This window comes from Staurois parvus, unplaced genomic scaffold, assembly GCF_062004578.1.
Source record: "Staurois parvus isolate SC_StPar_1 unplaced genomic scaffold, SC_StPar_1.0 ptg000021l, whole genome shotgun sequence".
Lineage (NCBI taxonomy): Eukaryota > Metazoa > Chordata > Amphibia > Anura > Ranidae > Staurois > Staurois parvus.
In genome coordinates, this window is record NW_028317817.1 from 2,915,274 (window position 1) to 2,932,254 (window position 16,981).

The 16,981-nt window shown below is 40.3% G+C and overlaps 1 protein-coding gene across 2 annotated transcripts in view; it reads left to right on the forward strand.

Annotated features, from left to right (window-relative positions):
• The window catches only part of OSBPL10 (oxysterol binding protein like 10), a 653,617-nt gene that overhangs the window by 178,790 nt on the left and 457,846 nt on the right, over positions 1–16,981 (forward strand). For both annotated transcript variants that reach the window (XM_089690791.1, XM_089690795.1), the window contains exon 2: positions 5,354–5,529. In XM_089690791.1, coding sequence (XP_089546917.1) covers positions 5,354–5,529 — 176 coding nt within the window. The remainder of the gene's footprint in view (positions 1–5,353; positions 5,530–16,981) is intronic.

Consider the following 16,981-nt stretch of genomic DNA (forward strand, 5'->3'; position numbering starts at 1 on the left):
GCTTGGGTGGCATATTTCAAGAGCTGTTATTTTCGCAGCAGTTTCCACTACAGGGGATCCGCGAGAGGCTACGGGCTACTGGAGGATGTAGGCAGAGACCGACTCTGTGGATGTCCAGATCACTGGCTGAGCTCTGTGCAAAGGCCGATACTAGGCGTTCCCGATCATAGCTCTGGGAATGGCTGGCGGGTGTCATTCTAGAGAGTTGTGAGGGTGAGTACTGGAGGAATGCAGTACATGGGGTCTCTCTCTCTCTTTTTTTTTTCTTCTCTCCCCCTCTCTTTTTCCTCCACAATTTGGGAATTTTAGGGTGACTATCATTAAGAATTGTAGTACGTTTCTTGCATACCACAGTGCCCATCGGCCCGCTGTTTCATCTGAATTTGGGGTGCCTAGTTAAGGGAAAATGAGTAAAAGGGATAAGCGGACCGGAAATAGTTTTTGTGACATTGGGTACTTGTACTTATGTACCTTTTTTGGGTATTTGTGAATGTTAGCTTTCTTGCCAACTGAAACTAGAGGTATCTCTTTTCTTTGTCTATGCTAAGCAGATGAATAAATAATAGGAACAGATCAGTTGCTTATTTGCATCATTGACTGAGAAGTTCTGCATTGGCCTCATCCCACAAATAATTCTGTTGTTAATAATGTTCGCTGTCCTTCTGAACTGGGTGTTTTATCTCCTGTACCCTCTCCCCATGACATGTATGTTTGCCACCCTGTTGGAATGCATTTTTTTCCCTGGGTCCCTGTGCAGTAAGTTTCATAAGTAGTTGTCCTGCGTGTATACAGATCTGCATTTAGTTAATGCATGGTGGGAATTAGAACTTCGAGAAAAATTAAAAAATGAACACTGTTACATTGTCAGCTCCTTAAAATAGTAACTAAATACTGAACACAGGGCTACTGTTAGAAACCATGGGGCCCCATACGGCCAACCTGATAGAGCCCCCCATCCACAAAAAATTCAGGTTACCATACTTCATCTATGAACGAATACAGTGAGTACCGGTCACGTATTGTGTCCATTCATGAAAGGAAGGGGCTGGTAAATGTGACATATTTACTGGATCCTTCCCCCACTCTCCATCCTGAAGGATCCTATTGTTTGCTTGCAGCTGGTAGTGGAAAGGAGAGGAGGGAAACTGACAGCACTGTGGGGGCACACCAGGTGGCCTGGGCAGCAGGGGGAAATGTATGGTGCACAGGGAGGATGATGGGTGTGGTGGGGGGTGGGGCAATCACTGGAACCGATCCCCTGTATGGTTCTCTGCAGCAGCTGAAAGCCAGCGGGAGGGAGATGAAAAGAAGCCAGCTTTCAGCTGCTGCAGAGAAAACCATACAGGGGATCAGTTCCAGTAATTGCCTTCCTGTCATGCTGATCACCCTCCCTACCCACATGCGATTCACCCAGCTGCCTGGGCCCCCCTGATGGCTTGGGCCCCATACAGGAGGACTGGTGTTACCTCCTTATCCATGGCTCTGCACATACAGCCCATGCCTATATATTTAAAAAAAATGAAATCAGATGTGTTATCTTGTGATCATTACTGATATTACTTGTATTTTCTTGCTTTTTCACGGCAATTCAGCTTGTTTACACGTAACAAGAAGGAATATTTATGATATTCTTGCTTCATTATATGTATACATTTCCTTTGGAGTATGAATTTTAACAGTTTTGACAGTTAGATTTGCATGTGCCACAGGTGATTGATATTTTATCCTTAAAACACTTGCATAGTCACATCCATCTGAAGAGGCTCAAAGGTGTGAAGTGTAAATTCCAAAGGCTTAAATATGGGCAGAGGATTCTGTGCACTTTGCTAGGCCATGAAAATAACTTTCCTGTGCTTGCATAAATGTGATGGACCTGTCTGATGGATAGCAGGGAGGGAGGGGGGAGTAATTGGCCTACTTTAGATGTTGTAAATAATGAAAGGAAGATATTAATAATTAATTTATATTTTGGTTTATGATGGATCGTGTTGTTAGGGATGGCAGCAATCTTAAATTCTTTAACCATTTGCCTACCGGGCACTTATACTCCCTTTGTGCCCAGGCCAATTTTCAGCTTTCAGCACTGTCGCACTTTGAGTGACAATTGCGCGGTCAGGCAACACTGTACCCATATGAAATTAGTTTTTTTTTTCACACAAATAGAGATTTATTATGGTGGTATTTACTCACCGCTGGGTGTTTTATTTTTTGTACTATAAACAAAAAAAAGAGCAAAAACTTTAAAAAAAAAGGTTTTCTTTGTTTCTGTTATAAAATTTTGTAGACAGGTAATTTTTCTCCTTCACGGATGTGCATTGATGAGACTGCACTGATAGGCAGCACTGATGAGCACTAATAGGCAGCACTGATGAGGTGGCACTGATGAGGCGGCACTGATGCTGCTGCACTGATATGCAGCAATGATGGGTACTGATAGGCGGCACTGATGGGCAGCACTGCTGGGCGGCGCTGACTGACGGTCTTGATGGGCGGCACTGCTGGGCAGCACTGATGGGGGACACTGCTGGGCAGCACTGATGGGGGGCACTGATGGGGTTGCACTAATGGGTGGCACTGATGGGCATTGGTGGGAGGCACTGATGGGCGGTACTGCTGGGCACTGATAGGTGTCACTGATGGGGGACACTGCTGGGCAGCACTGATGGGGGGCATCAGTGCTGCCCAGCAGTGGCACTGATGGGGTTGCACTAATAGGTGGCACTGATGGGCATTGGTGGGAGGCACTGATGGGCGGCACTGATGGTTGGCACTGATGGGGGGCACTGCTGGGCACTGATGGCACTAATGGGTGGCACTGCTGAACACTGATGGGGGGCACTAATGGGTGGCACTGCTGGGCAGCACTGACCGTCAGGGCACTGATGATCAGTGCCCTGATGACCAGTGCCAGTCTGTTGTCTGACAATTGCCAATTATCGGCAATACTTTCCTTGCGCTGTGACATTGTGAGGAAAGTGCTGCCGATAACCGGCAACTGTATTTGGTAACTGCTGTGATTGGTCTTTTACCACATCACGTGATCAACTGTGTCCGTAGAACACAGCAATCATGGAGATCGCCGGGCTCGTTCTGGGAGGTCGCCCTCCCAGAACTGGACAACCGCACTGTAGCCATCATTCTTCTATAGCACGGTTGCCAAGTGGTCAAAGGGATAGTTCACCTTTACCAAAGAACTGCCTATGCAGGTAAGGGGTGCCTGTGGATAAAAGCAAACTGTGTGTCTCTGACTAAAGATGAATAATGTCCTTGTTATAGATGTAGGCCATTTACTTACTTCATGTAGCCTGACGGGAATACTTTCAGGACATTGCTAGGATGTTGCTAAGTGAGGCCTAGTCATTACTGCTCAATTCCACCATCACAGCTTTTTCTCTGATTGGGACCCCCTAGCATGCTCTTTCTCCCCCCTGATGTAGTAGCTCTGAGCTAAGCGTCTAAGAACTCACTCCTGTGATGGTGGAGGTGAGCAGTGATGACTAGGCCTCACTTAGCTCCATCCTGGGAGTATTCCAGTCAGGCTTCATGAAGTATGTATACCTATAGCAAGGGCATTATTCAACTTTAGTCAGAGCTGCACATTTTGTTTTTATTTACAGACACCCCTTATCTGCATAGGCAGTTTTTTTGATAAAGGGGAACTAACCCTTTAAACGTGGTGAACAGTAATGAAATGTATATTAAAGGACAACTCCATCTATACAAAATATTCAGTACCACAGATATCATAAAGCAAAATATGCCATTATGCTCAACAGCTTTTAATTTGTAAGCATACATGAAACATAAAGTAGCTCATTATTGAGTACTAGGCATCATAAGATTCCATTCTGTATGACGTGCTAGAAAAACCAGCATTCACATTTTGAAAGCCACCGAAACCATATTGCGCGCTACATACTTATGTCATTGTTTAAAAAAGGTTAGCTATAAAAAATTCCTTTTAAATGGGACATTTTTAACACAGCCTCTAGTGCCTAGCATTCAATTAAAAGCATATTCTTAGAGGTCACCTGCAGTTACAGAATTGCTTCACCTCATACTGTAACCCTAATCAGAGAAAGGTCAAAATGATTTAAAGCAGAGCTACATTTTGCAAACGTGTAGTTTTTTTAAATATAAGTAAGACATAGAATAAATGGATATGAACACAATTCATATACAAATAACATGCAAAAAGTGTTTTAACATATAAATCATTTGCAAACTAAAGTGCAAGTGCAATTATAACCTCAAAAACCAGTTGATAGGGCTTCCACAACATAATAATAAGTTAAGCAACAACAGTTCATATGTTGTTCCGATGTACATCCATTCTCCTGTTTACAAAAGTGTAAACCAGTGCTTCCACCACCATGCACCACCATTAAAAGAGCTTCTTACTAAACAGTATGGACCATTAGATTATATATTGTCAAAAGCGCTCACTATATATTAAATTGTCTCCTGGTACAAGCTCCATCTCTGGTATGGACCATCTACGTCACCTTTGGACACCACCATTAAAAGGAAGAACGTTACAAATTTGTTCTTCTTTTCTGTGTAGTTGAAAAAGTTCCAGTGTTGCCCATCCATATGAAAATCGCCAGTTGGAAATTTTCCCCAGACCTTACTATATACAGGACTTGGAAAGATAACCAAAAAGAGGGCCATCCTAAAAGTAGCAATAGGGACTGCAGAGATCCTGTTACTTTTCCTAGCATGGGCAAAGAAATTTTAACTTTAACACTATGATGTTGATTTACTAAAGAAAAATAAACTCTGCACTCTGCAAATGCAGTTGCTCGAGATTTTAGAAAATTGGGTAAGCTTCACTTTAAATAGAATACCCAATCACATGCAAGGAAAATGAAAAACTGCATTTTTCTTGTATATGATTGGATGATGGAAGTCAGCAGAGCTACTTCTCATTTACTAAGCTCTGGCGCAATTGCACTTGCAAAGTGCACAGTCGCTTTGCGTTTAGTAATTCAGCCCCTATGTATCTCTGAAGCCCAGCTGTAGGGATAACAGTATGGCCTATTTGAAGTCAATATTAGAAGAGAGATGAAAATCAAGATATACAGTATAGGAGTTATGTAGTTTATACAGAAATATATTCTTAGGACAAAAACAAATAAAGTGATCATACCTGTATAATTGATTGTGTAACAAGTGATATGTGATGTACAGTATTTAACTACCAAACTATTACTGTGCTGGGAAGACCTCATTGGTTCTACCAGAGTGCATGAATGGGTATAAGCTCACAAAATGACATCTTTACTGCTTTTTGACATTGAAAGGTGTTTATTGTTTTAGAAAAAAAAAATTCTTATTTTTTTATCCTTTACAGATATTTTATACTGGACTTTGAGTCTGGGATCCTGCAGTATTTTGTCACAGAGGCAAGCAAAAACCAGAAACCCCGAGGGTCCCTGTCTCTAGCTGGATCGCTGGTTTCCAGGAGCGATGAGGCCCCCTTCATGATAGTTGTCTATTCTGCCAATGGTGAAGTCTATAAACTTAAAGGTAAGTTAATTAATGAAAAATTTCAGTAAGCAGACGATTGGAAAATTGCAAGTTACATATTTCCTTATTAATGTTGGCCTCACAAATGTTTAACCACTTTATTATTATTATACAGTATTTATATAGCGCCAACAGTTCGCTCAGCGCTGTACATTACTTCAAGTTCGGACACTTTAACCCCCTTCCAGTCCAGGCCAATTTTCAGCTTTCAGTGCTTTCACACTTTGAATGACAATTACACGGTCATGCAACACTGTACCCATATGAATTTTTTTGCATTTTTTTGAGACCGATAAAACTTTATTTTGGTGGTATTTATTCACCACTGTGATTTTAATTTTTTTGCTATATAAATGAAAAGTCTAAACAATTTGAAAAAAAAGGGGTTTGCAAATAAATAATCTTTCTTCATAAATCTTGGTCAAAATTCAGCTACCTTTTTAGTAAAAAAAAAATAACCCAGATTAGTTTATAACCAAAAATTATAGTTTTTAAAACTTTTTAACATTTTCATTTTATTTTTTTACATTATAATTTATGTTCTTTTTTTTGGCACCATAATGACACTGTACTACTTGTGTGGGGGTGATGAAGATTTTTTTTCCTTTTTTTGCACTGATTGTTTTTACCCCCTTAAAGGCTGTAAAAGCAATCATTTCTCCTTCTCTCTGGCTGCATTCTTGCAGGCATTGAGAAATACTGTGAGAGCTGTGATTGGTAACAGCTTGTCACATGGTACAAGGCTGTTGGGAATAGCCATGTACCATGTGACCTCTGTGATCATTCACAGATTTCATAAGTAGTAAGCAATGATGTCAGGAAGTGACATCTTGGTTACTACTATTCATGTGATCACTGATTGGCTAATCAGTGATCACATGAATTGGAACCTCACACAGAGGTCCCATACAGTGATTGGTGTTCTGCTGTTTCCTCCAGACACAGCGGGCACCAGATTGTGATGCGTTGCGCTCCCAGGGAGCGCGCACAGGCAGTGAATGCGGGGGCAGTTTATAAACGGCCACCCACTTCGGCACTGCTCCCATCCGGCCGTTTATGTAGATGGGTCGGACGGGAAGTGGTTAAGAATGCCTCCAAGCATTAGTTAAAGGGCTACGTGAGAGTAAAGCCTGATTACCGTAAATAACAAAGGAATGTGACTATATGGACAAGCCAGCCTACCCTCCTTTCATGAATGGGCCATTTTCCTTAGAAGGTCATCATGTTGTTTGCAGTGGGGGGCTGGATAGTCCCTACTTACAAGTCCAGTATACGAGTCCAGTATCGTATAACACACAGCTAGTCTAGAAATATTTAGTGTCGACCCAGAGCTTGCAATCACGCATGTGTCTGTGATCTCCGGTGCCATGATGCATACACGGATGGGACTCTGTGGCGGCAACAGCATCTTTAGTTAACTATTCTTATATTTTCTTTTTCTGTATCTGTCATTACTTTCAATAAATGTTATACTTAAAAGTATTTGTGTGATCTCTCTTTGCACATACCAAATACAACCCCAAAAATGGAACAAAACAGCAGGTTGAGCGGTGTAAGATTCGTGCAGTATGAAAATGTCTCTCAATTTTTCTCTATTTCTTTCATATATACATCCAGTTTGCATCATTTTGTGATCTGTTGACCTACACTTTGTGCTGCCTTGTGTTTGGGGTTTTCCATAGACTTTTGTTGAATTACCATTTAACTGATGGAGCTGAGAAGTTTTACTATCAGTCCCAGAACCATCAGAACTGTGGAAAGAGGGTATTTGGCAGTTTTTTTTGCGCTCCACATTCACTATCTCTTCCAGGTCGATGGTAAGGAAGGTTTTTCTTTAAAGCTGATCTGTATTAATCAGATTAGTGTTTTCACTAATTTAGTTTGACTTTTTTGCATAAAATGTTCCATTTTGCTTGAGATGATTGTAGCTGTATTAGTGCATTTGCGACAGAAACAATTGAGTACTGTCCGTGATACTTTTTTTATTTGCACTAACATACAATTTTGAGGACAAGCTTTCGGGGTATGTCCCCTTCTTTAAAGTCCAAGCAGTACTATTAGTACTATTAGTACTTAGTACTGCTTGGACCTTGAAGAAGGGGACATACTCCGAAAGCTTGTCCTCAAAATTGTATGTTAGTGCAAATAAAAAAAGTATCACGGACAGTACTCAATTGTTTTCTTACATAAAATGTGAAACTAAATTAGGTGCCCATTAGCTAACAAAGGTAATAGCTGACATTCGGATTAGGTGGTATCTGATTTTAAATAACATTTAAAGCAATATTAAACCCAAAAGCAAACATTTGTTATATTGTAGCATACTTTTTTTAGGTTTTCTTCTACTTTCAACTGGTGGTCCAGTCACGAGGTCTGTTGTTTTTCAACAGAAAAGCTCTCTTGCAGTTACAGGGATGAGACATATACATAGTCATGGGTGCTTAAAATGATCAGCCTTTATTTATGTAAAATTGTTATCTCAAAAGGAAAAAAAAGATTTGATGTAAACGATTATAAAGTATTAGCTGGATTTCAGTTTCAATTTGTTACTGTACTTAAATCTGCTAGTTCATCTAACAATGCTGCTGTCCGAATCTGCCCCCTGTGCTCCTTCACTCAGAGTGGTGTCTGTTTAATACAGGAGGTGTGTTACTGACCAGATCACCAGCGGAAAACAGGAAAAAGACCTAAAAAAATTGAATGCAGCCTCCGCATCTAATGCTTGGTAAGCTGCAATATATAAAATTCTTTGTTTTGGGTTTAATACTGCTTTAACTGACAGGTTTATTTTAACTGACAGGTTTATTTTAAAATGTACCTTTGCATTTTCAAAAAAAAAAAAAAAAATTAAAAGGTGATCTAACTTCACATATCCTTGCCATCCCTCTGCAATGATTCTCTGTGCTGCTATGTAGCGGTACACACACTGCAATACACAGCCCCGGAGTGAGCATCCATCATAATGCTTGCAATTGCAAGTGCTCATTGCTCAGCACAGCCACATGACCCTGCTGACAAATGAGAAGTGTTTTCATCATACAACTTTCACACAAGATTCATACATTTTTCTAACTTATGTGAAAAAGCGTGAATTTTGGTTAAAGATGTATGAATCTTGAGTGAAAACATTGATAAATAGACCCTTAAGTGAGATACCTTAGAGGTCATCTAAAGCCTGAACAGTTTGCTACCCTCTCAACTGTCTTGCCTTACAGCTTCAAAGTGTGCATAACAGGATCATATAACAGAACTCAGTCGTGGTTTGCATTTTTCTTAAAACTGATGTTTTTTTTTTAAAGCAGAGCAAAACGTATTTATTCCCCAAACGGTTACATTTAAGGCATGCTGTGAATGATACAGTAACTGTCACAGTTGCTTATGGTCTCAACCCAACTGTCAAACCATCAAACAACAGGTGTCATATCTGATCACATGGCAACTGCAGATCAGAGGCTAAGATGGTAGTTTGCTTGACTGCAAAGGACAGGAGGGTTTAGTTCTGCTTTAACCCTGTTATGCGCTTATACAATGCCTTGAAAAAGTATTCATACCCCTTGATATTTTCCAACTTTTTTCATGTTACAACCAAAAATGTAAATGTGTTTTATTGGGATTTTATGTGATAGACGAACACAAAGTGGCACATAATTGTGAAGTGGATGGAAAATGATAAATGGTTTTCAAAATATTTTACAAATAAATATGTGACAAGTGTGTGCATTTGTATTCAGCCTCCCCGGAGTCAATACTTTGTAGAACCACCTTTCGCTGCAATTACAGCTGCAAGTCTTTTTGGGGATGTCTCTACCAGCTTTGCACATCTAGACAGTGAAATTTGTGCCCATTCTTCTTTGCAAAATAACTCAAGCTCTGTCAGTTTGGATGGAGAGTGTCTGTGAACAGCAATTTTCAAGTCTTGCCACAGATTCTCAGTTGGATTTACAGTAGGTCTGGACTTTGACTGGGCCTTTCTAACACATGAATATACTTTGATCTAAACCATTCCATTGTAGCTCTGGCTGTAGGTTTAGGTTCATTGTCCTGCTGGAAGGAGAACCTCCGCCCCAGTCTTAAGTCTTTTGCAGACTCTAACATGTTTTCTTTTAATATTGCTCTGTATTTGGCTCTATCCATCTTCCCATCAACTCTGACCAGCTTCTCTGTCCCTGCTGAAGAAAAACATCCCCACAACATGATGCTGCCACCACCATGTTTCACAGTGGGCATGGTGTGTTCAGGCTGATGTGCAGTGTTAGTTTTCCACCACAAATAGCATTTTGCTTTTAGGCCAGAAAGTTCAATTTTGGTCTCATCTGACCAGAGCACCTTCTTCCACGTTTGCTGTCCCACCCACATGGCTTCTTGCAAACTGCAAATGGGACTTCTTATAGCTTTCTTTCAGCAATGGCTTTCTTCTTGGCACTCTTCCATAAAGGCCAGATCTGTGTAGTGCACGACTAATAGTTGTCCTTTGGACATATTCTCCCACCTGAGCTGTTGATCTTTGCAGCTCCTCCAGAGTTATCATGGGCCTCATGGCTGCTTCTCTTATTGGTGCTCTCCTTGCCCAGCCTGTCTATTTAGATGGATGGCCATGTCTTGGTAGGTTTGCAGTTGTGCCATTCTCTTTCCATTTTTGGATGATGGATTGAGCAATGCTCCATGAGATGTTCAAAGCTTGGGATATTATTTTTATAACCTAACCCTGTTTTAAACTTATCCACAACATTTGCCCTAACCTGTCTGCTGTGTTCCTTAGCCTTCATGATGCTGTTTGTTCACTAATGTTCTCTAACAAACCTCTGAGGGCTTCACAGAACAGCTGTATTTATACTGAGATTAAATGACACACAGGTGGACTCTATTTACTAATTATGTGACTTCTGAAGGCAATTGGTTCCACTAGATTTTAGTTAGGGATATCAGAATAAAGGTGGCTGAATACAAATGCATGCCACACTTATCAGATATTTATTTGTAAAACAATTTGAAAACCATTTATCATTTTCCTTCCACTTCACAATTATGTTCCACTTTGCGTTAGTCTATTACAAAAAATCCCAATAAAATACAGTTACGTTTTGGATTGTAACATGGCAAAACGTGGAAAATTTCAAGGGGTATGAAGTGATTGAATACTTTTTCACGGCACTGTAGGTGAAGATCTTATTTAAGCCAGGACACAAGCCTATGTAGCCTCCCTGGCGGTATTCCCGAGTGTAGCTCGGGGTAAAGTTTCAGTACCAAAAGCGGTAACCCCGAGCTACACTCGGGCTTACCATGTGGCGCTGCTCCAGGATCTGTTCTTCTCTTACCTTGTCCTGCGCTCCCGCGATGTCTCTCCTGCAGTGTCCCCGGCAATGTTCTCCGGCGGATGCCGGCATCTGTCTTCTGGGTTCCATCCCCTGCGACGTCGGGGGGATGGAACTGGCGGGAAATTTGAAAATGACAAAAAGTGACATTCACTAAATTCACTAAAATAACATAGTAAAACATTACTGTATCAAACCATTTCACATAAATTCTATCCCTAGTGCTTTGTCCTGTGCCCTGCCTGCATTTTTACTGTTCTTTCTGCCTGGAAACTGAGAAACGTCCATGGCGTCCAAAAAGCATCCCTTTAGGTCAAAATCGGTTTTAGACCAGCTAGAGAACAGCGATAATAAATTAGAACCACTTGCAGAATTGAGTGATAATTATTCATGGGGAAATTCGTCATCAGACACTGAAAATGATTTTGCGACTTTGCTCAGTGATGTGCGAACTTGGTGCTATATTTCAAATTTCAGTGTTTTTGATTTGATTAAATTATTGAATTAAATTTATTATTATATTATTATTTTTTATGATTATTTATTAAATTATAATTTATGATTTCGTGTTTCAAATTTTATCATACCCGGGATGTTTACTAGACTCTTGTTCGGACAGATTTCAGTGAGTTATTCCTAAAAATTACAGGCCTACAGTAAAAAAAATACATATTTCCATGCAAAAAAATGTACCGCTTTGAGCACAGAAATATGGACATAATCAGACTTCTAGGGAGGTTAATGGAAAGCTAACTTGTATAGCATTGTTATGTGTTTTATATACTGCTTGCTTTCTTAAGTATTGTAAATTTTGAAGATCCATACTTGGAATGTTTGTTGCACCGTTCTTCCTTTGACCTGCTTTTATAGTCAGAACCTTTTGTCTCTGTGTTTTGGCATGAAAGATGCTGTGTTTTTATCTCCAATCACAGGATTCTGCAGAGTTTAGGCTGAGATGAGCAGTCCCTGTGTATTTCTTGGCTCCCTAGAGAGAGATTATTTGCTCTAGCATGGTCCAAACTGTCATCTGTTCATGGTAGAAAGAGCTGTACTTGTTCTCTCATCCCTATTACCTTTTGGAAGTGATCCCACTGTCACAGTGACTGAGAGTTATTAAGCAACCCTGGAGAAGCCTCTTTTTGTTTGATAACGGAATTATTTTCCTATTCTGCCAGAGCCTTACATTTGAGAAATTTTGCACATCATTTGTCGACTGCCAAAGTACCTCAGATAATATTATTATTGTTTATTTGTGCCTATTCTGAACTGTGATTGTAGTTTTCTACTTTGCTAGTTGAAGGCATTTTCACCATAATTTAAGAAATATTGGGAGTTCTGGTGGTATACCTGTTACACTCCACTACCTTGAGCTCCAGGAGAGATTTTTAATTAACCACTTGCCCTCCGGAAGGTTTTAACCCCTTCATGAACAGGCCATTGCGTTACTTTAACTGACAATTGCACAGTCATGCAGCTCTGTACCCAAATTAAATTTATATAATTTTTTTCACACAGATAGAGTTTTCTTTTGGTTGTATTTGATCACCACTGGGTTTTTACATTTTTTATTATATAAACTAAAAATGAAAAACAAAAAAAACAATATTTTTACTTTCTTTGTTAAAACATATCCAATAAAAAATTTAAAAAAATCTAATGTCTTCATACATTTAGGTCAAAATGTATTCTGTTACATGTTTTTTGGTAAAATAAAATCGAAATAAGCGTATATTAGTTGATGTGTGTAAAAGTTATAGTGTCTACAAACTATGATATATATATATACTGTAGTTTTTATTTTTTTATACTAGTAATGGCGTTGATCAGTGACTTAGAGCAGGACTGTGATAGTACAGTGGGCAGTCTGACACTAACTGACACTTTGTGGGAACTGCCTAACTGCCACTGACCTCTCCAGTGACACTAATACAGTGATCAGTGCTAATAATATACACTGACGCTCTACTAATGAGACTGGCTAGGAATAGATTAACATAGGGGGGCCCCATCATAGGGTTAACAGTGTGTCTAAGGGCGTGTTCACACTTGATAACATTTCTATTCCAGTGATCAGTGCTAATAATATACACTGACACTCTACTAATGAGAATGGCTAGGATTGGATTAACATAGGGGGGCCCATCATAGGGTTAACAGTGTGCCTAAGGCTCTTACCAAAAGCTCCTATAGGGTTTTTTATAAGCCTTTTACGAACGTGAAAACCACACAACAAACGCCTGCAATAAACTATCAATGCGTCACAACCCCACCGTGAATGCCCTGGCATAAACTTGAAGGGGGGCGTTGAAAGGCTTCATTGAAACCCCTTAAGGGGTCGGGAGGCAGCGGTGTTGAGAGGTTAAATAGGAATTTCACTCTTGTCATAAAAAATACAACAAAGGCACTTTTAGGAATATTTGGTAATGGAAATCTACAAACAGATTGTAATGATAATGAGGACTGTGCACCCAAAACTGCGTGAGAAGACACAGGATAGCCTTGTTGTTTTAAAACTTGCAAGTCAGCAATTACATTTTTTAGAATAGGAGCCAGCTTACATCCACATACCCAGCCATTGACCAACTCTCAAAACATAACCCCAGGAATACATTTCCATAGCTATTTAAATCGAGTAAACATTTCTCCAAGGTCTAGAAACTTCAGAAGAACTATTTCAACTTGGGAATTGCCATTCAAGTGTTACTAAACCCAGGACCCTGCATTCGCTATTTCTGGTTTCCCATGGTACACAGAACATGGAAATGCAATTCTTTTAGTAAATATAAACCGCTAAATCCCTTTTTTCATCAGCAGTTAAAGCAGTCTTGTGACTTCTATCATTGTCCAGCAGAGCACTGGTTAAAGCTTGTAGGAGGAGTTTTCCTTCTCCTCTGATTGTCCTGTGAAGCTGCAGGACCCCTGACCCTCTGTCTGGACAGTGCTGATTGGCTCTGTGCTGATTGCATGCACTCTCCCAAGAAAAAAAAATATTTATTAACACACAGCAGCTGAGCCTGTGCAGCCTGCCTTCAAGGCTCTGTTCTATCAGGAGATGGATTGGGGACAGTAGAAGAAGGGGAGGATCAGAGAAGACAGGGTCAACATCCTTTTTACACAATGCAGAGGATTAACCTCTTAGGTTCCACAGTGAGTATAACAAGCATGTTTTGCTGCATATACAGACTGATTTTACTGTTGTGGGTTTAGTAACACTTTAACCATTCTCCTATAGCATTTAACAGACCAGCAATGAACAGGGATCTGCTAATAAGGCCTATCACTGTCTGTTTAGGCCTGAGTTATGAAACCTATTAGGACATGTTGTAATAGCTTTGCAGACATTAGGAAATTTACATCTTTGAGTTTTTCTTCTCACATGGAGAGGCTTTCCTTTATATTGTAAATGTTTTAGCAAGCAGTGGAATGCAAAACCAACATGTCTTGGCTGAGCTAAAATCTATACATCATTCTGATACTGATTATTCTACTAAATGCAGAAGAACACTATAATTGTTTTAAGACTAAACATCCCTATGTTACAGAGGGGATCGAGCTTTACTTCTTCTTAGGAAGGTGCATTTCAAGAGTGGGTCTTGTTGAAAAGATACTTTTCTGCTGAATGATAAAATATGTGTTAAGCTGGGTGCACACTATCAGAAAATCAGAAGAAAAATTCCATACGAGGAACACTTTTTGTATAGTGTGTACACAGCTTTTGACATCCAATTCAGACTTTCTGAACAAAAATTTTCAAAGGGGCAAACTCGTAAATGTTTTTCGTACGTGTACAAAGCTAATTATTTTCATTTAATGTGTACTGTTTCTGTACAAGAAAAATTGGATACAAAAGACTGCACATGATCAGAAACAATAAACAACAATAATCTACGTTACAATGTTTTTATGTCAAGCAAAAAAAAAGCCTTTGTTGTTCGAGAATTTTTGTATTATTAGTACAATCCTCTGGTTCGACTTGATGTGAAACATTGAGGAAATCCGGACGATCGTTTGCAAGATTTTCTTATATTGTGTACCCAGCTTTATTAGAACATGGCATGTGGTACACTGAAGATATTAATGTATTTAGAAAACTGTCTCAGAGAGAGTGGCAACTGTACGATCAGGTCAGGTCATTTCTGAGAGCTAAGACCATTTTATACCCATTGACTGAACTTTGCTGGAACCTAAAGAACCCAGACTTACACTATGTGTCCATGCACACTATTTTAGGCTAGTTGCTCTTTCAAGTTTCAGCATTTAGGAGCAAAAAAGAAAATTGTTTTTGCAGAGTTTTGGTAGTATTTTTCTCTCAGAAAAAAAAATGCTGAACTCTCTAAAATGGTGCTAACAGCTTTTTTCCTAGCTTTTTTTTCTACATGTACTGTAAAAACACTAATAAAATGCTAATGCTCCTAAATGCTTCTAAACTTTGCTAAAACGCTACTACAAGCCGACACAAAAATGCTATTAGTGTTTTTCATCCAGCATTTTTTTCTAGTGTTTTTGAGCTTATAAATCTTATGATCTCTTCCTGGAATTTTAGGAAGGATCCACTTCGTCCAGTTGCTTTGTAAATCACAAAAGCATTATACAGAGCCAATTGAAATAAATAAACAGACACTTTTTTTGCACCAGCATCTGGCTTTTCGGTAAACTAAGTACGGCTTCATCATCTGGTCGTTGAAGTCCACCCATCCCATGTTAAGGTTATAGTCATGGACACAGAGGGGCTTCTCAAAAACACCAGCTGCTGTGGCAATTTAGATGGTCGTGTCTGTGTGAATGGGAGACAGGACAAAACATTCCATTTGTTCTTCCACTTCACTGCAAGCAATTGCTCATTTCTCAAGTAGGTTTTTCCCCCCTTTCTAAGATGAGTATTTACAAGCTGTTGGGGGAAGCCCTGGTGATTAGGTCGCACAGTGCCACATGCGCCAATTCTAAGATTGTACAAATATCTAAATAGTGGCACGCTTGAATAAAAATTGTCCACATATAAATGACACCAAGTCCCAAACTATCTTGCCACTGCTCCCTGTGTAGTCTGGGCATCCAGGGGGCTCCACGTGATCTTTTCCATCATAAATCCGAAACTTATATGTATAGCCTGTTGCCCTCTCACAGGTTTTATACATTTTTGTATTTCAATGGTTTTTATTAATTTTAAACAGTATAAAACAGAGGCAACAAAACACACCCACGCAGGGGCTATCAATTGCACCAATAAAAAAGGCATAATAGAGCAGACAACGCTCTAATTCCAATAAGGCAAAACGTATGCCCACGCAGGGGCTATCAATGGCACATAGGTTACAATAACATCAGTAAGACTCTGACTATCGCAACTAAAGACAGTTGTCCACTGTCACATCAAAACAAACAGAAAAGGAGAGAAGAAAAGCAGAAAAGAAAGGGAAAAAAAACAAAAAAAAACAAAGAGCAGGGGTCCACGAGCGCCAATACCAAACTCCATTACCTCCCCACACTGGCCGGGGGGAGCGTGGGAAAGGCGTATTGCAACCACGGCTCCCATACTTTCAAAAATTTATGTTGAGAGTCGTTGCATATACTCGACATCTGTTCGTTGAGCATCATAGTAGTCATACGATCCCGCACCCCCTGGAAATGTACAAACGGACTCTTCCAGGCCTGAGCAATTGTCCTAGTAGCCGATAAAAACAAATAGGAAGCCAACCGCTGCTGACGAGCCAAGAGGCCCGGTATGGGGCAATGAAGCAAAGCATACTGAGCATCCCGGCGTATGGAGAGATGGTACAAAGTGAAAAGGAGGCCAAACACACGAGACCAAAAACGAACCAACCTCGGGCATGACCACCAGATATGCAGTACATCGCCACGATGGCCACAACCCCGAAAACATCGATCACTACAGGCAGGGTTAGCCTGGGCCAGACGAGCCGGAACCCAGTACCAACGGAACAATACCTTGTAGGCTGCTTCCAGCGTGGTCGTATTAAATGAACATTTAGCTATGAGTGACCAGGCCCTACTCCAGTCCTCCGGATCCACAGCCACTCCCAGGTCGCGTTCCCACTGAACAACATATGAAAGAGAAGTGTGAGACGAGCGTCTGTTCAAAGCTGCGTAAAGAAGGGAGATAAGCCCCGGGGCGCCCGGGT